Here is a 20236-nt window from a genome sequence, read left to right as displayed (position 1 = left end):
AAATGAAAGAACTATGGTCACGAAAATATCTCATGTTTCTGTTTGTGTCATTGCTTTCTCTGTGTATATAACATATCTACATTGCAAAAGGCTAATTCTCTGAAGGTAACAAAAATAGACACAAATGGATTTATTTACCTTCTTCCCCCCAGAATTTTTATTCACTATAATTCTCAACATCAGAAGCCAGAATGCATCTGTCCAAATGTCAGTGCAATCATTTTTACCAGTCATGTCACATTGGGCAAGCTACTTAAACCTTCTTCAGACTTAATGTTCTCTATAAAATGAAAGTTAATATTATTATGGGTCTTAAATATGGGAATACATCCTCTAGCATGTAGTGAGTATTCCAAAATGTTAATGTGGTGATGAGGCTGTTAATGATGATCTGATGGTAATAAAGAAGATGGTGGTGGTGGTGGTGGTAGTAGGAGTTGTGATTGAAATTCCTAGGTGTATACCGAGAGATACTAACCAACTACCTGGAGGACTAACATTTTCAACTATGATGAAGGAACAGGGACCAGATATACTGTACCAGCTTAAATGACTGAAGCTCAGGACAAAATATATAAAACAATGGTTTTCAGACATTTACAACAGGAGTATAGGACAGTGATCCCTGATTAAAAAAAAAGAAAAAAAAAAAGTGAGGCAAAGACCATAATTGTTTCAGCTTGCTATCTAGAGGGAATTGCCAGGCAATAGTGCAGGGAGGGTACGCATTAAGTTTGGCAGCTTCCCTGAGTAAAGAGATAAGAGTTCATAATTTAGAGATACTAAGGTAGATGGAATTTGTGAGGTGGAGTGCCAGTGAGGATAGAGCTGCACACAGAGAATGCATTGAAGATCTACTGAAGGTTCCCCAAATTTAGCTGGGTATTGATTAGCAAATGCATATGAGGAAACTAACAACAGGGAAGATCAGATTAGCAGACAAAACAGTTGTAAGATTCACAATGGACTGAGGATGGTTTGAATTCCCATTAGCCAGAGTAGAAGGTTCTCCTGACAAAAGGCATATCCAGTAGAATCCCCAGAAGGATGTTAACTCAGCAGTGGGGCCAAATTATCCCTAGATTAAAAGCATCTCTAGACCTGCCAAACAGCACTTTTAAGTGTGTCCAGAAAGGATTAAATTGTCCTGCATCACAGCACAAAGTTCACAAATATTTAGAGGGATATACAAATTCTGACACCCAATGTAAAGTTCACAATTCAATGTAAAGTTCACAAGTGTCCATTCAATAATTATCAGGCTTTCGTAGAGACAAGAAAATATGAACAATAATGAGGAGAAAACTCAATCAATAGAACCAGACTCCCAACTGACACATATCATTGAATTAGCAGGTAAAACAGTAAACACAGCTATTATAAGAGACTTACAAGTATAGCCAACTGAGTAATTAGGCAAATCTGCTTCCCCCGAAACACCCACAGAGTTTCTGTCAGGCCAGGCCCAGCTGTGAGGACCAGTAGCAGGTCTAACATGGTAGAAAGAGATGTACATGATTGGGAGCTGATAGGTACTTCCCGTACCCAATGGCATTGTTTGTGGAAGTGCCAATTATTAAATTGTAAAGATAAATAAATCGGAGTATATTCAAAGCTGAATAAAACCAGATGTTATAAACTCTGTATGTTCAAGAAGTTAGGGGAAAACATAAGAGTTATAAGGCAAGATATGGAAGACCTAAATTGAATGTCTAGAGATGAAAAAAAAAGCACTGTTTGAAATGAAAAGTATACTCACTGGATTAGTACTGATTGAGATTAGCAACAAACTAGACATTACAGAATAAAAGATTAGGGAACTTGATTACATGACAATGAAACCATCCAAAATTAAATACAGAGAAAAAAAGAGTGCTGCAGGACATCAAATGACCTGATATATGCAACTGAAATCTCAGAAGGAGAATGAAGGAACAGAAAACTATATTTAAGAAGTAATTGCAGCCAAAACAGGTTTGGCTCAGTGAATAGAGCGTCAGCTTAGGGACTGAAGGGTCCCGGGTTCGATTCCGGTCAAGGGCATGTACCTTGGTTGCGGACATATCCCCAGTAGGGACTGTGCAGGAGGCAGCTGATCGATGACTCTCTCTCATCGATGTTTCTAACTCTCTATCTCTCTCCCTTCCTCTCTGTACAAAATCAATAAAATATATTTTTTTTAAAAAAGTAATTGCAAATTTGAAGAAAACTCTGACCTTAGATAGTTAAGAAGCTGAGAGAAACTAGTATATGAATCACTATTACTTAGATATGAATAAAGGAACTGACTAGTGTAACTATCCTTTGAGTTTAGAACAAAAGGAGGTAAATTATAATTAAGCATATTGGATAATTTTGACACTCATAAAGGATGTAACTGTTACCTAAGAACCTATCCTATGTCTAGATGTAAATGAAAGAACATTGCAACATGGATGTGTCTGATTACCTATTTCCTACCATGACAAAAACAGAACAAAACAAGAGCAAAAATACTGTAGGATATCCTGCATTATCAAATGGTTTATTGTCTCTGATAGTGTAATAGTAAAGGGACCTGGGATTTGGAGTCCAATAAACTAGAATTCAGATTTTGTCCCTCCATATAGAGCATTGGACAGTGCTTGCATCACTCTGACTCAGCTTCCTTTGTGAAGTTAGAATAATACTGCCCAACCTCATAGTTTATTGAAAGTGACATAAGCTAATATGTGTGAAAATGTCTAGCATAGTGCTTGGGACATAATGGTTCCTTTGTTGAATGTGATTTTTATTTTTTTTTTTTCGAGTTCTCCTTCCTGAGTAGTATTTTCTGGCATCCCCCTTTGTTGCCTCTTAAACAATGACCATTAATACTGGAAGAGACCTAGAGATCAGCTAAAACCAGGCCTTTTTTTTTTCTTCTAGAGATGAAGAAATTGAGCCTCAGAGAGGTCACAGGGTTGCCAAGGGAGAGGATGTTCTGTTTCCAAGCTCTACTGTGTGTTTTAAACAATAACATTAAAAGCAAGGTCTCTGTGCCTCCTCAGAAGCAAAACAAGAATTAACATTTGCTGACAATTTTATTTTAGGACACAATAATGCCGATCTTAAAACTGAACATTTATATGAATATGCTCATATTTACAACTAAGTTTTTAGCACGATGAAAGTGTTGTTACGGGTGTTTTATGGCTGGATAAGTGAGACAAAATAATGGCAAGGAGCTTAGCTTCCGAGCTTCTGGTTAAACTAGAGTTCCAAGCATGATATTTGAGTCCTGTGCTCAGTATAGGATAGGTCTTAAAATAGACATTCTGTAAATATATGGAGCAAAGATATAAAGAGGCATCACTTTAGACATGAAAAATAAATTGCATATAGCATGGTATGTAAAACATAATTATAGTGTGTGCTAGCTCTTTGCAAAAATTAATTTTAAACATGAGTAGAGACCAGAATACAGACCATGAAGAGTGCCCACACCCAGAAAGCCACATGGAAGCCATGCTGTGGCAGGCGGCTCTGGGCAGAAGCCCAGGAGATCAGAGAACTCCTCCCGTGTTTCCATTTTTAAAGTACTTGCAATTGTTTGATTTAAAATATATATTAAAAAATTAGCTGCAGGGCCTATTTATAGTACCCAGGAACTTTTTAGAGAGACTAACACAAAAGCACTGCAGAGCTGCTGAAATTTTAAATAATTCTTTGTAAATGCCCTAGGTTAATTTAGATCCCTGAAAACACATTAGGAAATTAAGCTGTAATGTGAGCTAATTCAGATTTTAATTTGGCAAAAAGAATGATCCAACTACACAGTTAATGTAAATAGAAGCATAACACAGGGAAATTAATGAGGTTTCCTTCTGATGAATCTTCAAGGAGGTAGATAATTAGCTTCTTTTGTTATGATTGTAGGAGAATGTGGCATTGTCTCTGAGGTGTAAAATAACTGTGGCTTGCTAAGTGATAATGTGCTTCATTTGTCTTTTTCTTTTTAATAATTATTTATGTTAAACTCCCGTAGGATGAAGCAACAGCACAGCCGCTGAATCTCTCATCCAGACCCAAGACAGCGGAGCCTGTCAAGTCGCCAACCTCTCCCACCCAGAGCCTCTTCCCAGCCAGCAAAACCAGCCCCGCCAGCCTGCCCAGCAAAAGCGGCATCCCCAGCCCCATTGCAGGGAGCTTGGGGAGGGGATCCTCTCTAGGTAAATGGAAAAGTCAACACCAGGAAGAGACTTATGAATTAGGTAACAGAAAACACACCTGCTGAGTGATGACTGATTCTTGCTTCCAAAGTGTTCCTTAGTCCAAGAAAAAGCAAAAGAGCAAAATATGTCCTACTGAAACATAACCCATGTTGGTGCCCTTTGGGCTATTAGAGCTTTTGGAAAAGGCCATCCTATAAATTCTGCTGGGATGGGTTCTTGAGATGATGATGAATTCGATTTCAGCAAATCAGACTGTTAGGAATTTCTGTGTTCCATCAGTGCTTTGCCACCAAAGGAACTCTGGGCAGAAGGAGTGACCGTGAGTCCCCCAAGGACCTAAAGGGACCCTGGCCTCAAAGCTGCCCACCAAAAGTCCAAAATTCCTTTGAAATGCTATGTTTCTTTTTTTAAAAAAATGCATGTGGGTTTCACATCTAATCTATTCGTTTGCATTAAAATGAATATACATGAAATAAAACTGGAATCTAATAAGATATAATGATCCTCTGGCTTGTTAGAGTTGCTGACACGTGGCCAGATCTCTCTAGGAATGCCTACGCCCCGTGTGAGAAGCGTGCAGGGAAATCATGGCTTCTGGCGTCAGACAGACTTGGACTAAGAGCCTTTACTTACTAGCTGTATAATCCCGGGAAAGATATTTAATCTTTTAAACTTTAGTTTCCTAATCTTTGAAAGGGGGATATTATTACCTGAGCTCGTAGGTTGTTAGGAGAATTAAGAGAGAAAAATGCTTGGAAATTGCCTAACGTGGTGTCTGGCACCTTGAAGGTATATAAGGTTTAAAAAGGCTGGGCAGAGTGAGTACCAGCACCCTTATAAGAACGTGTGGAATGAAGCATGTGAAAAACTTGTCAGTAGCTCTGTTACTTTATTGTTACTATGTTCTTTAAATCTCTCACTTTTCAAATAAAGACACAGACATTCAAAGGGATTAGGGAATAACTTTAAGCCAGTGGTCGGCAAACTCATTAGTCAACAGAGCCAAATATCAACAGTACAACGACTGAAATTTCTTTTGAGAGCAGAAAACCGCCCTCTGCGCATGGGCCATGAAGTTTCAATAACGCTGTACGTGTGCGCCCGCATGTGGTGTTTTGTGGAAGAGCCACACTCAAGGGTCCAAAGAGCCACCCACTGACCTAAGCATTTCTACACCATATCATCTTCCTTGTGTAATTGAGTCCTGGAGCCTGAAATGCTTATTGCAATAAGTTAAATAATGTTTAAATGTAGCCATTTACAGCTTACCATTTTTGCCTTTCTTATTTGATTTTTTTCACAATAATCGTATGAGGTAGGTAGGGTAGTGTTATTACCCTGGTTGTATGTAAATAGGGTCCTCACAGGTAAAATGACTTGCCCACGGCCATGTAATTATGCAATCTGGAGAACTAAGACCAGAGTCCAGGACCTCTCCCACAGAATCAGTGCTCCTTTTTCGAACCCACAGTTGGGGCATTTGCTGAACGGTGCTGAGTCCAAGTCAGAGATTACTCGTCCTCACTGAAATTTGCACATTAGGAGCCACACAGCGGCCTGTTCTCATTTTGAGTCAGGATGCCTTTTGGGGGCCCGAGATCCTCAGCCCACGTCAGAGGGTTTGCTGTGGGAGCAAGGACCAAAGCAAACCCAGTGTGTGAATGTGGTCACTGGATCATTGGGAGCTGTGAGATGAGAAAAAGAATCAGCATCAGTAAATAATAACAGAGTTTATCTTGAAATGGTCCTACTATTATCCATTTCCAAGTTTTGTTGGGAAAGCGTTGATTTGCTATACTGAACATGGTGAGGGACAGAGGTGACCCTGTCACAGGCCCTGCTTTTATGAAGTTTATACTTCAGCAGAGCATATGTCTTAGATCCTGAGCTGAAAGAAATAGGCTGAGGTAATGGCTCTCTGCTCCAGACAATATAGGAGATTTTTTTTTTGTATCAGAAAAGCTTCAGAGCATGAGACATGTGTTTCTATATCCTAAAAAGTGACTGATTTAAAAATTTTCCCAAATATAGTCTTGAGAATATTTTCTAAAAGCAAAGGCAGGTGCACATGTACACACACACACATACACATACACACACACACACACACACACACACACAAACAAACACAGACAGACATGGGCCATGAAATGCTCAGACCAGGTTACAAACAAGTGGGTTGAAATCTAATCAGCAAGCAATTGTTTTACTTTTTTGTAGAACTGGAAAAACTTATCTAAAGTATGAATTTTAACCTACAATATAATGCAAGATATGATGGAAAATTAGTTTAATTTTGAAAAATTTCCTACTGAGTTGCATGGAACATAATGAAAGTAAACATTTATTATCACTTTATTTGAAGCTTTGTTTTTATGTGAAAATCATTCCCACTCATACAGCCTGGCTATCAGGAAGGCAGGAGACTGAGAGCAGTGGGTGATCGGGCTGGGGGCAGGGAATGGGTTGTCATTCTCTTGGTAAATAACTGAGGCAGCATGATGAGTAGAATGCTTCATTAACCAGCCAGTGACTGGGGAACAGAGAGTGTGATGTGTTTCTTCCCGCCCCCTCTCTCCCGCAGTGGACATACACACATATACACACAGACACACACACACACACAGATGTCATTGAAGCACACATGTAGCCTCACAGATCCTTTCTGCTAGACCAGCAACAGCCTTCCTGAATTAGCACACCAAATATAATGAGCAGCCTGAACAGACATCCCTGTTTCCCCTTCCCACTCTCTTCTTCCCCACCACTCTCCTTCTAATTGTTAGACATAGCAGCGCAGATAAATATATACACACAATTGGAATCCAGAAACCTTCATCCGTGAGGTGGGTTGACAGTCCAGGACATCCTCCAAGAGCTAAAAAACAAAGCAAAACAAAACCAAAAACCAAAACCACCACCAACAAAACAACACAGCTTCATTGCCCTGGCCTTCTGTGCTCTGTGCACAGTATTGCCGTTTTTCTTAATAGCAAACTTGCCCCTTCCTTGTTTGGCAAATGCAGCATTCTACAGGGGAATGGAGAGCAGCAATATTTTGTAAAGATTCTCACCTCACCAGCCTCTTATAATGCATCCTGTGTGTGCAGATATCCTGTCGAGTCTCAACTCCCCTGCCCTGTTTGGGGATCAGGATACAGTGATGAAAGCCATTCAGGAGGCTCGGAAGATGCGAGAGCAGATCCAGCGGGAGCAACAGCAGCAACAGCCACACGGGATTGATGGGAAGCTGCCCTCCATGAACAATATGGGGCTGAACAACTGCAGGAATGAAAAGGTAAAGCTGGCTTCCCTCCTTCACTGGCTCGCTAGTGCCATTGGCTCCTTCTCATCGGGCTCTTTCCAGGTTCTCAAACATCAACCAGGCACTCAACCTACCTGCCCGTTGTTGTCTTTCTGTCCCATTCCAAAAGATTTAGAAATATCTTATAATGAAGGGGATATGTGAGGTTATTAGAATAAGAATATAATATTTAAAAAGAAGCTTATGCGATCATGATGGGATAACTTACTAGGACTCATCACTGAATTTGCTTTAAGCGTCCTATCGGCCAGAGCAAAAAATAAAACAAAGCAGCTTAAATAAAACACCTCTGACCTAAGATACTGACTTGTGCTCAGTGAGAACACCATGAAATAATAACATTTTTCATTTTAATGTAAATAACTTCCTAAGATCCTTTCTTGGAACATGGGTAGGTAAAGAAGTTCTGGCATAGGGGTAAATGAGTGGGAAATTGGGTTAAAAACAAGGGTTTATGCACCCTGGATCATCTCTTACTTTACAATTTTGTCCAGGGTTAATCCTAAAATTAATTTGAGAAACATGTCAGCAATTTGTTTAATTGAGTCTTTTTTATTTATTAGTTTTCAAATGAAGTAATATATACTTACTGAAAATTCTGGTAATACAGAAAGATATATGGTGAAAAGCTAATTAGCCTCCTCACCCCATTAACTACCATTAATGATTCAAAAATTTTCTTCAAGTAGAAACAACCATTAGTGATTCAGAAATTTTTTTGCATATATGAGAAAGTATTAATGAGTTTAAAAATATATATTCTCACTTGAATTGTAGTCACTGAGTGTCACCAACTACGTGATATTTGGCAAGTTGGTTTACCTGACTCTCAATTCCTTCATCTATAGTATAAGAGTAGTAATCTGGGATACAGTGACATAAGCTTATGTGAGTATACCCAGCCCAATCCCTGGTACAGAGTAGTAACTTTATCTTATGTTTCCATACTTTTAAAAAAAATGAATTTATTGGAGTGATATTGGTTCACCAAACCACACATCATCTACACACTGCATCGTGTGTCCACCTCCCCAAAGTTTCTTTCTGTCCCCACTTTTCCCTGCCTTTGCCCACCTCCATCTCCACCTCCTCCCATTTCCTTCTGGCTCTCACCACACTGTTGTCCCTATCTATATGTTATTTACTTTTTGTTGTTGTTGTTGTTGTTAATCTCTTCACCTCTCTCATCCAACCCCCGCCCCCCTGACAGCTGTCAGTCTATTCCATGTATCCTTTCCAACTAAATCATGGTGGGTTTTAAATATGTGGGACAAATATACTACTTTGTCACAGATATGAGATCTTCACACAATAGTGGGAGGGTCAGTAGAAGAAAGCAGTAGAGGTGTTGGCATATTGGCCAACTCACATACTTAAACTTCCCAAATGAGGTAACATACAAAGTTAGAAACTCCAGATTTATTAGATTAAATCAGGGTTTCTCAACCTTGGCATTATTAACATTTTTGCCCTGGTAATTCTTGGTCATGGGGCTACTAATTTGGCCTCTATTTATTAGATGTCAGCAGCATTTATCCCTTTGTGACAATTAAAAATGACTTTAGACATTGCCAGATGTCTTCTATTGGGGGAGAGAGGACAAAATTATTGCTAGCTGAAAAACATTGGGCGCAGTAAAATATATTTTAAATTAATACATTTTGTGGAATTTCATTCCACAAAAAGCTAATTTATTTTATTTCATTTAAATAGCCATATTATTGTTAAATTATGAAAAATAATTTGCCTTTGACTAATGTCATGAATGAAATATTTATTTGAGAAATACATATAGAAATTTTTGTTTGGAATATTTACATAAAGAGTATTTAAAATAGAATGTGTGTATATGCTATTTAGTTTTGGGGGCAAATGAGACATGTGTTCAGTACTGTTGCAACAACTCGGCCTTTCAGTGAAGCCCCTTGGTCCTATTAAGCAGGCTTAGAATAGCAGCATCCTGATCTTGGAATAACAGCACTTCTTCCCATCCTGATCCATAACCTAGCAGGACATTGGCACTGGACATACCTTGAGTTCAGCAGTGAATCTCTGTGTGTCTGGCACTGTGATCCAAGATAGTTGAATTTGTACCATCAATTGGAGTTGAAGTTCAAAGTTAATGCACAATTAACTTCAAATACAGGTCAATTTAAATATTTCTCACTGAGTTTTCTTAATTCATTTTAGAAGAAGACATCTGAGTTTCTGAAATAAGAACACCTTATTTCACATTAGAAGACAAGGAAGAGAGATGAGAGATTAGGCCAAGATAGAAAGTAATGATGAAAAAACCAAACTTGATCTAAAATTTTTCACACTGACTATGACTGAGCCCCTGAGGGGAAGCAGCAGGGTGATTTCTACAGAACCAGAAAGCCCTAGTGTCCCAGTTAAAGGGAGTTGTCTCAGCCCCTGATTTTACTGGTTGAATTTGGAGCACTGGAAAAGTCCACAACACTCAGGGAAGTGTTCACAAGATCTCCTTAACTTTTGTGAGCTCCCTCCCCATAGTGTCACTCATTTGAACATGCATTTTGTGGTTTTGTAGGCTTTGTTTAGTTTCTAGAGTCGTTATCTATTCTTGCTTATTAATTTAGTTACAGCCAGAAGAATAAATTTAGAAGAGTAAATTAAAGGACTCCTGTGATGGTGGTTTTGGTTCTCTTATAATCAAAATAATCCATCTTAATTTTATGAGCTTCCGTAGGACACTACTTTTTCTTCTGGAAGGTCAGATCTTCTGAAGTCAATGAGGGTAAATATATAAAGTGAAATAAGATTGATAAAATGGATTATTTTAAATTCAATTGAACTGTCTTCAACATTGTCCATTTTGGAATTATATGTTTCTCTAAATATAAAGATCTATAAATTAGATTTATGAATTTGTCCTCATAACCTGTGATGCAGTTTTAGAAAAATTTTCACAGTGTTGCTGTCAGAAAACTTTATAATTTATTAAGCATCCCTGGTTGCTCTCTTATTTGGACATTCTTTATAAAGGGGTGTGTCATAGATCTGAGAAGCAGATGATGAGGTGGAAATTAGCAAGCAGGTTCATTGGGGAGTTCTCTTTCTGATTGCCAACTATATAATGGAAAGGATCAAAGCAATGCAGTCTCAACCAAGACCTCAGCTCAGCCCATAGGAAGCTTGGAGGCTGCCATGGCCATTCAGAATTGCCCCAAGTGGACGGGGTGAGTTTTTACACACTTGTGTCAACCCGTTTTTAGATGAGGGCTTCCTTTGGAAGTCTCTTCAGCTAGGTCAGTGCCAAACAGCTAAGGGTGAGCTACCAACATATTTTGCAGCTGAGTGAATAAATCTTTCAGTCCTAAAGGAGAAATCTGGGTAGTGCATCACAATGTCCATTGTAGATTGTTTGTATGACATGTAGTAACATTAGTTATACATAAAACATGTTTGATCTGTACATAAATGTGGACAAGCATTTACTACACAGGTTTAGAAGTGCTTGTGTCTTTATAGCACGTATATATTCATATGAATACATGTCTACCCATGGTGCATTTCACCATATTGGGTAAATCCCTATTTTGGCACTTTAAAATGAAACATTGTTAACTTGATCAGCCAGAACGGCACCAACGGAGCTGTTCTGGTCGGTTGTGTCACAAGATATTTAGGGCCTGTTAAATACATAGATTGTAGGGACAATAGACTGTAACGGCGCCTTAGGAGGTGTTCTGCCCCATCATTTCCATATAGCTTCTGTGCACGCACTGTGAGTGCCTTGCCAGCGGAAGTCTAAGTTACTGCCCTGGCTTTCAGCTTTCCACCCCAAGAACACCAGCCATCTCTATCCCTCAGTACCATGCAGTCAGATTAGATTATAGGCTAATTGCTTACCAACTTTTGTTGTTTTGACATACCTAAGACAGAGTATTTTAGCCATAACAATACACATCAGAGTTTTAAGTAAGATGCTTCTAAATGCTCTTAGAAGTAAGTTTGAAGAGAGGCAAGGCAGGGTGGGCTTTCTAAGTGTTAAAGTGTGTCCTCTGACTTTTTTGAGCTTCTTCATATTTGAATGCTGATGTGAAGATTGGTTAGAGCACTTTCCTTCATAGGTATTATGCAACTTGGGGATCTGGTTATCTAGCTCATTTTAATTATCTTGAGGAGCCAGTAAATTGATTGCCTACTGATCAGAGCTACTCATAAATAGGTAGATTACACATCCATATACATGCAGCCTGAACTGCTGTCCCCTTCATCTTTGGAGAGTCTCTTTAAGAAAAATGCTTGACCTCATTGTGTGTCCAAGTGAGCTGCCATGGACACTATGATCACACTCTGCCTGCCTCTGAAGTATGTTTGTGGGATTAAAACTGCACAGTGAAAGAATGGATGGGACATTACATTTGATCTAGCCCAATTCTTTAATTCACAGATGGGAAAGCAAGACCTAGAGAAAGAACATAACTTGCCCATGATCACATAGTGGATTCATGGTAGAGCATGAATTAAATCTCAACTTTTCTAATTCTTAGTCAATAACATTACTATTTTTAAAATAGTACCAGGTTAATTGTCTATGAGATCTTTAAGCCTGTTACATACAAACATACTTAGACTGGCAGTCTCAACCCTTTCATGGAATAAGTCAGGGTCAAAATAAACTAAAACTATGAAGCAGAAAAGCATTGAGCTCCCTGCTTCCTGTGTGTACTTGTCACCTTCTGTCAAGGTGGGCCATTCTTCCCTGCCATGCTATCCACTGGTTCTGGCTGCAGAAAGATACCAGTCAAGAAACAGAAGGTTGAATGATGTAGACAAAGACAGAAGTGGTGGCTAAATCTAGAGCAGTGCTGGAATGAGAGACCATGGGTTTTGGATTAAAACTGGACCTCAGTGTCCAGAGTTAATCTTGGAAGTCACCTGTGCTATTTTCTAATGTTATTTCGGTGAGTGATTTAACCTCTGTGAATCTCAATGAGCACATCTATAAAATAGAGGCAATTATCCATTTCTTATGATACTCTATTATTGTTTGGGCCTTTTCCTCTTTAAAGCCTCAGCCAGGTTGTCAAATTTATTGTTAATTTTGTTAAATTTTCACTCTTGATATTCTCCAATGATGAATGGGTAAACCTACTGCTTCTTGGGACCAAAATGTCTTAAGATAGAGTAGAAGGTTAGTAAGAAACTAATAGCCACCTTCTTACAAAATCAAGATACACATTTTTCTTTTTCATCCTTCCAATATCTTATATGTACTAGCTACCTGCTACGATCTGACCATAGCCAAGATGACAATGTTCACATTTGATTACATTATTGTGTTGGGGAGCTCTTGTCCCTACTAATTTAATATATACTTTAACATATTTTCAGAAAATCAGAATTTCAATCTATGATTTTTGAAAAAACTTAACCTGATTTTTTATAACCACATGAATTTCTTATGCCAAAATTATATCTTTTCAATCATGAAAATAATAATCCAATCATTGAGGTACCATGTAAACTTGTTCCTATTTATTCAAAAAAGCAGTTGTTCATTTTTCACAAGTGTAAATTCTTGCTCCTCACCCATAGTTTGCAAAAAGGAAAAATAATCAGAATGTCATTGATGTAATAATACTGCCCCCTTTATTGTAAATAAAAAACATATCGTATGTCTTCTGCTCCACATTGTCAGTAGCCACAGCTCCTTGTTATTTGTACAATTGATTCAAATATTCATTGTTGCATGACAGGATACATTCAGACAGAAGATCAATATAGCCACATGACAATAAGCAAAGGGGGATTGTGAGCAAATGATTTTGCAAAGTGTGTTTGGAATGACTGAGTTTTTATATAACATACAGACTAGCTAGATGTTGTTGTTTCCAAAGGAGTTCATGGTACTGATTAATCAGGAAGATTATTTTTGTAAGCATTGACTAACATGCTCAGCTGCAGCGCTCCTTTCCATGTTAGCCTGTTCCCAAGATAAAATAATGTGTTATGAGGGGTGTGGACACGTTAGACAATTTACAGTAAGAGAAAATTCAAAATTTAACATCCTCATTTGCAAAGCAGAACAGTAGTTGGTTTTTAAAAAAATATTTGTGTAGTACTTTTCATATCATGACAGGAAATATTTTTGTAATGCTTCTATGTTTTAAAAATATTATCACATATTTATCTCTCTTGAACCTTTCCAAATTTGGGGATGTAGTGATATAATCCTGTTTTGCAGATTAGGAAAGTAAGTCCAGCCCTAGATCACGTCCTTGCTCTCCCTCTAATTTTCTGGATCAGCATTCCTTCTCTTCATCGTCTCACTTGTTCCCTCCATCTCTGTGAGATTGACAGGGCAGTTTTACTCAGAATCTAAAAGAAGACTTACATCGGAGTTTCAAATATCAATTTTAATGAAGGGAATGCTAAAATCATGAGATAAAGAAGTCCACCTACATACATATACTTCATGCATATTTCTTTGAAAAGGATAGCTATTTATACTTATGGTAGTGTTTTTCTAAAACAATATATACAGATCAAAATGCTATAAAGTTAGAAAAAATATAAATTTTATTAATTTTAGGTTTTGTGTTTGAACCAATAGCATTGGGCAACTATGCAGTGCTGCCTGTAGGCTTCTGGCTGAAGGCAATCATTAAGTTCCTTTTATTTCTGTTGTCAGGGCTACTTGATTAGTTGCCTAGCTACTAGTTTAAGATCTAATCCATGAAAACAACAACAAACTTGTTTGGTTTCTTTCTTCTCTGCACGTTAAATGGAAAAAATGGTGAGAATTTATATAGGTTTACAAAGTTCAAGATACTTACTAGGGATGGGGTGGGGAAAGAGCAAGTAGGGCTTTTAGGTTTGTTTACAAGTATCATAAATTAAAATGCCATGCCCAGTGGAAGCATCTCCCAGAGCAAGGGTTAAAATTAGATACATCACAGTCCATAACTTTGCATAAAGACTTGTTGGTTTGAGTATGTATGGAGCAGATTTACTCATAATGAGGATTTTATAGACCTAACCTCCAGCAATGGTAAGTACTTCCTAATCCTTAATCTTTCTGGATCTAATCTCTTAATCCTCCTAGATCAGCTGTCCTTAACATTTTTGGTTTTAGGTCTCCTTTACAGTCTTAAAAATTAAGAACCCCAAAAAGTTTTTATTTATGTTGGATATGTCTATCCATATTTACCATATGAGATGGTAAAACTGAAGAATTAAAAACATGTATTTAGTTATTTGAAAATAACAGCAATAAACTCATTAGATGTTAATATAAATAGCACTTTTTAGTATTAAGTAAATTCTTTCAAAATAAAAAAAATAGGAAGAAGACCAGCTTTGTTTTATATTTTCCTAAATTTCTTTAACGTCTAAGTGGAAAGACAGTTTGATTCTCATATCTGCTTCACATTCAATCTCTTTCTGTATCACAAGGCCATTAGGCCTTTAATAAATATTTCCTCCCTCTCTCCCTCTCTGTCTCTCTCTGTCTGTCTCTGTCTCCATCTGTCTCTTTCTTATTTTGTTCCTAGCTTCCACATGCACTTGGTTAGGTTGTGAATAAGAGCAACAATTTGAAGTTAGACTGCCTAAATTTCTTTAAGAAATGGGAATAGTTATAGTTTCTAAGCACAAGTGGTTGTGCTGAAGATTCAATCAAATAACCCATGTACCAGGCCTTCTCCAGTGCCTGACTTATCACTGATAGAAAGGCAGTTTGCAATAGATCATTGCCATAGCTTATTTATGTTTATGTTTATAGATATGAGCCATTAAAGGTATGTGTGTGGATGGCACACATTTAATCTGAACTGCATTTTAAAAAAGACTATGTCAGTTTAAAGGAAGCATAGGAGAGACCTGTAAAGAAATGTGGAAAATTGAGAAGGGAGTGTGTTTTGAAGCTAACTGACCTGGACCTAAGGTTCTGGTTCTACTTCTCACTAGCTCTGTGACCTCACTGAGCCTGGGTGTTCTCATCCGTGGTTGGCTTGGTTATTGAAAAATCAATAAAGAAACTGTAAGCCAGTTCCTAGGATCATGTCTTTAAAAAATCTATTCCTTTCTGTTTTGTAGGATTTCTGAGAGTATTTCTGTAGGTAAAGTTCTATTTTAAATTATTTAAATCTGATTAGATTCTTTTGCATTCTTCTCTTTCCTGAGGTTAGAGGGTATCTCTTTGTCCTAGAGGCAGGCTCTTCCGATGGAAAGACAACCAATACACAGAGGAAGGATATGTTACAAATTTAGTATCCAGTGACTTAATGCTGTGCCACCCCACACTCATCAAGTATTCCTGAAGAATTCTCAACCTCCGATTTAGATCAGTTCCACCCTAATTGCCTTTAGGATTTACTCGGTGTACTAAACAACGTAAAAGTATCTGATGCATCACGTGGTCTCAAAGTGCTCAACTCAGTCTGAGTGCTATTTATGTCATTATATTATGATCTTTGCTGATAGGCCAGGTGTGATATTATAGGACATGTGATAACTTGACTAATCAGAATATCTGGTTAAATGGAACATTACATTTCTCAGGCATGTCTTGCACACAGCAGGCACTCCATATAATATTAGCTGATTTAAGTTGATGCCAGTAACAAAATGTTCTGTACTTGTATTTGCAGATATGAAACTTCAGTTTCTTACAGCTGATTTTTTAATTTATTTAAAATTTGCCTGGGCCTTGTAGCAGTGAATGCGGTGGATTGTACATTTACTCTTCCTTTTCCTCAGAGCTTTCTTTGCCTGTGACAATTTTAGGAAAATAACAGCAATCATTAAAATCTCAGTCTTTATGTTTTTTGAAAAGGCACTTTTTAAGCATTATTATTTTACTTAATCTCAATAGCCATCTTTGGAGGCAGAATTTTTAACACTCTTCTCCTACTGGAGGAGGAGGAGGAGGTTCAAAGAGCTCAAATCATTTGCTTACCTTCACCCAGGTAATGCCAATGTTGAGGCTCTTATAGTCCACATTTTCAAATCTCTTTCCACAACAACTAACCTCTTCCCACCTGTTCTGGTGAGCCCTGAATAGAAGCACAGAGCATAGGAGCATATGTTAGCTGTAACTCTGGATGTGTGTGTGTGTGCGCGCGCGCGCGTACCTGTGTTTGTGTGTTTGCACATGCATTTCTCCGAGTGCTTAAGTGTCTTTCTCATGGTGGGTGTAAACGTGTGTGAACCTGTCTGTGTTAGTCTTTACTCCCTGTGCATAAATATCTATGAGTCTATATCTGTGTGTGCGTGTGTCTGTATCTGTCTGTCTTTAAATCTATATCTGTGGGCATCTATGTCTGCTGTTGTCTGTCTATCTGATTGTGTGCACATGTGAGTATGTCTGTGTACTTACCAATATCCCTTTGTGTCTGGGTGTCTGTCTGGATGTGTAACTATCTGGGTTTCTGTATCTATAAGTATGTCTGTGTCTGTGTCCTTCTCTGAATCCATGTGTCAATATGTCTATGTCTGTTGACCTAGGTATATATACACTGAGTAGCCAGATTATTATGATCTCTGAACACATAATAATCTGGCCAATCAGTCTATATCCTACCTAATAAAAAGCTAATATGCAAATTGTCCCCTCAGCCAGGAGTTCGACCAGCAGGCAGGTTGGCCAACCATGCATGTCCCCTCTCCCTAGCCAGGCTGGCCAGACCCCACTCATGCAGGCATTCATGCACTGGGCCTCTAAAAATTTATACACACACACACACACACACACACACATACATACATACATTAAGTGGCCAGATTATTATGCATTCAGAGATCATAATAATCTGGCCAGTAAGTGTATGTCTATATAATAGTGTATATGTGTAAGTCTGTTTGTATTGTACCCTCTTCTCTTTGTGGAGTTAGGTATTAATACACTTGATTATTTTCATTTTCATCTTGTAGGGATACAACTATGTATGAAAAGTACATATGAAAACTCCGCACATAGATGTATTTTATGCATTATTTCCATTACTGTTTCCTTTTCAGCATTGTCTTAAACCTGGTTGTTAAAAATGTTCCATTAGGACCACTCTGGTATAAGTTCACTTTTATTTAAGATCTAGTTTGAAATTTTTGACATTTGCAACTAAGATTAGAATGTCCCAAAGTGCTATCTTCCCTCTGTGGATGAAAATACTTGCTTTTGTTTTTGGTGCAACCCTGATTTGCTCTTTATATATTTTTATAAATGTTGTAAACAGTATTGGTTTTGAAATAACACAAAGGTTGTCTTGTAAAATGCATTATCCAGTAGTGTTAGTTCCCTAACCCATCTAGGCTACTGGTCCCTATAGTTTTTAACAAAGAAGATCACTGCACATCAGTTTATCAATACATTTCTATTTCTTATGAAGATGAGTTCTCTAATTTTAATAACACTCTAAAAGTTGATGACAAGTTTAGTCTTTTCTATTCTAGCCCATTAATGTGACTGTTGTAAAATAGTTTCCACAGTTCTAGGCAAAACATTGTTCATTGCAAAAGGAGTATGAACCTTTGAAATCAATCATATCTAGATATAAAATGCAGCTTCACCTGTACTGGTGTGGCTCAGTGGTTGAGCATTGACCCATGAATCAAGAGGTCACTAATTCAACTACCAGTCAGGGCACATGCCTGAGTTGCTGGCTTGATCCCCAGTAGGGAGTGTGCAGGAGGCAGCTAATTGATGATGTTTCTTTCTCTCTTTATCCCTCTCATTTTCTCTCTCTAAAAAGAAACAAAAGTCAGTTTCACAGACTTAAGTTATGATGGCATTTCAATACCACATGTGTTACTAGCTGTGTTACCTGAGGCCTGTTACTTTTCTGTGTTTTGTTTACTCACTTGTAAAGTAGGTATGATGAAAATCCTATATAATAAAAGGCTAATATGCAAATCGACCAAACAGCAGAATGACCAGTCGCTATGTTGTGCGCCGACAACCAGGGGGCCGACACTATCCCCTAGTGTCAGTGCACTCCCACGGGGTGGGGGGATCGCCACTCAGCCAGTAGCCTTGAGCTGTGCTCACAATAGTGGTGGCAGTCAAACATCCTCCGAGGGCTCCCGGACTGTGACAGAGTGTAGGCCAGGCTGAGGGGAAACCACTCCCTGCCAACCTCTAGTATCATATAAAATTGTAGAAATGGTAAATGAGGTAATGTAAATAAAGTAAGGTGGATACAAACAAATATCTTTTGGCTCCTTTGTTGTTTGCAACCATATGACATAACAGACATTAGGTAGGGAGAGCTCACCATCTGATATATGGGGCTTGCGATAGATTCTTGAGATTCAGATAAATATTGGCCAGATAAATATTCCCTTCCCTGAAGGGAATATAGTCTGATTTGGGAGAAAGGACAGATACATAGAGAAGGGAACCTCACATTGTGAAGTCCAGGTGCCAAATGAGTGAAGGGAGCTGCCAAGGTAATTAAGCTCATGAAAATCAATGACAGGTGGAAGGAGAGGTTTTGTGAAGCAGGAAAGACTTAAAATGTCTCAAAGGAAGGGCAAGCAGAGTACCGTATTTTCCGGCATATAAGACGACACTGTGTTCTAGTAAAAAGCCTGCCCAGATTGGCCAGAGTCAGAGAGGCGATCTATTAAAAAAAGAACTGGTATTGCCTCGGAAGTGGGGGGTAGTCTTATACAGCGAATATAGGCCTAAACCTATGTTTTAACTGTAAAATTAGGGGGTTGTCTTATATGCCAGAAAATATGGTACTCTGCTTGCAGAGTAGAATATGCAGAGATGAGTGAGCAGGCAGGGTGCTAGCAAGAGCCTGGATGGGTCTGGGTCCTCTCATGTGGGGAATAATGGTGGAGGACAGTTCATCCAGGAGAAAGGGTGGGCTCTGGTTTAGAGAGGGGGCAGTTCAGATGATAGAAGGCCTGCAGGGCTGTCTAAGAAATTTAGCCCAGAGTTTTGTTTTTTGTGTGTTTTGTGCATGCATGTGTGCATGCGTGTGTACGTGTCTGCATATGGGTGAGAGGGAGAGAGAGAGAAAGAGAGAGGAAGAATGAAAACTAATGATGTTAGTATGGCTGAGATAAATTGAGTGTGTTTCTCAATGTAATAAGCTTGCAGAAAGTCAACCTGTTTGTTACAGAGAAACTATAGGAGCAATTGCTAAGTGATAATCTCAGTGGGAGACTCCTCAGAGTAGTATAGAATTGTAAATTAAAATTTGAAATAGTTCACATTAATTTATAGGCATTAGTGGATGATAACTACTTTTATATAAACATCTCATTTGGTCTTCATAAAAATCCTATGGAAGAGATTATTGTTATTCTCCAGTACAGATTAAAAGCACCAAGAATCATGGAGGTAACTCTAGGTTCAAATACCAGCTCTTCTCTGAGTAAATTTATACTTCCAGTGCACCATACTATTAGGCTACTATTATTATTGTTGAAGGAAAAGCCCAGGTCTTACTCTGCTCTTTCCCTAACACCGAGCCTAAAATGCTCAGTCATTATTCATTGATTGCTTGCTTGTGGCCAGACACCAGACAGAGGAAGTAGTTGCTCTTGTAAGGATAAAAATGTATTTTCATCTGAGTCTGTCTAGGCTTTCCTGAGTGTCTGGCCTCTTTCTTACAGAGGAAATTCATATTATAGGAGAGTTGCTTCTTATTAGACCTTATATAGAAAATAATTATTTTTCATTTTATTAAAAAAATTTATTGGGATGATGTTGGTTAATAAGAATATGTAGGTTTTA

The 20236-nt window shown here is 38.2% G+C and overlaps 1 protein-coding gene across 8 annotated transcripts in view; it reads left to right on the top strand.

The window, feature by feature from the left end:
- Window positions 1-20236, top strand: part of SOX6 (SRY-box transcription factor 6) — a 522879-nt gene that overhangs the window by 441570 nt on the left and 61073 nt on the right. For 6 of the 8 annotated variants that reach the window (XM_084895470.1, XM_084895466.1, XM_084895469.1 and 3 more), the window contains 2 exons: window positions 4007-4232; window positions 7304-7491. In XM_084895470.1, the coding sequence (XP_084751596.1) occupies window positions 4007-4232; window positions 7304-7491 (414 nt within the window). The remainder of the gene's footprint in view (window positions 1-4006; window positions 4233-7303; window positions 7492-20236) is intronic. The other 2 variants (XM_084895473.1, XM_084895468.1) reach the window with 1 other exon arrangement.

This window comes from Pipistrellus hanaki (assembly GCF_964339955.1).
Source record: "Pipistrellus hanaki genome assembly, chromosome: 9".
In the NCBI taxonomy this organism is placed as follows: Eukaryota; Metazoa; Chordata; class Mammalia; order Chiroptera; family Vespertilionidae; genus Pipistrellus; species Pipistrellus hanaki.
The sequence above is the reverse complement of the archived record's forward strand: the minus strand, read 5'-3'. Positions and strand labels throughout refer to the sequence as shown.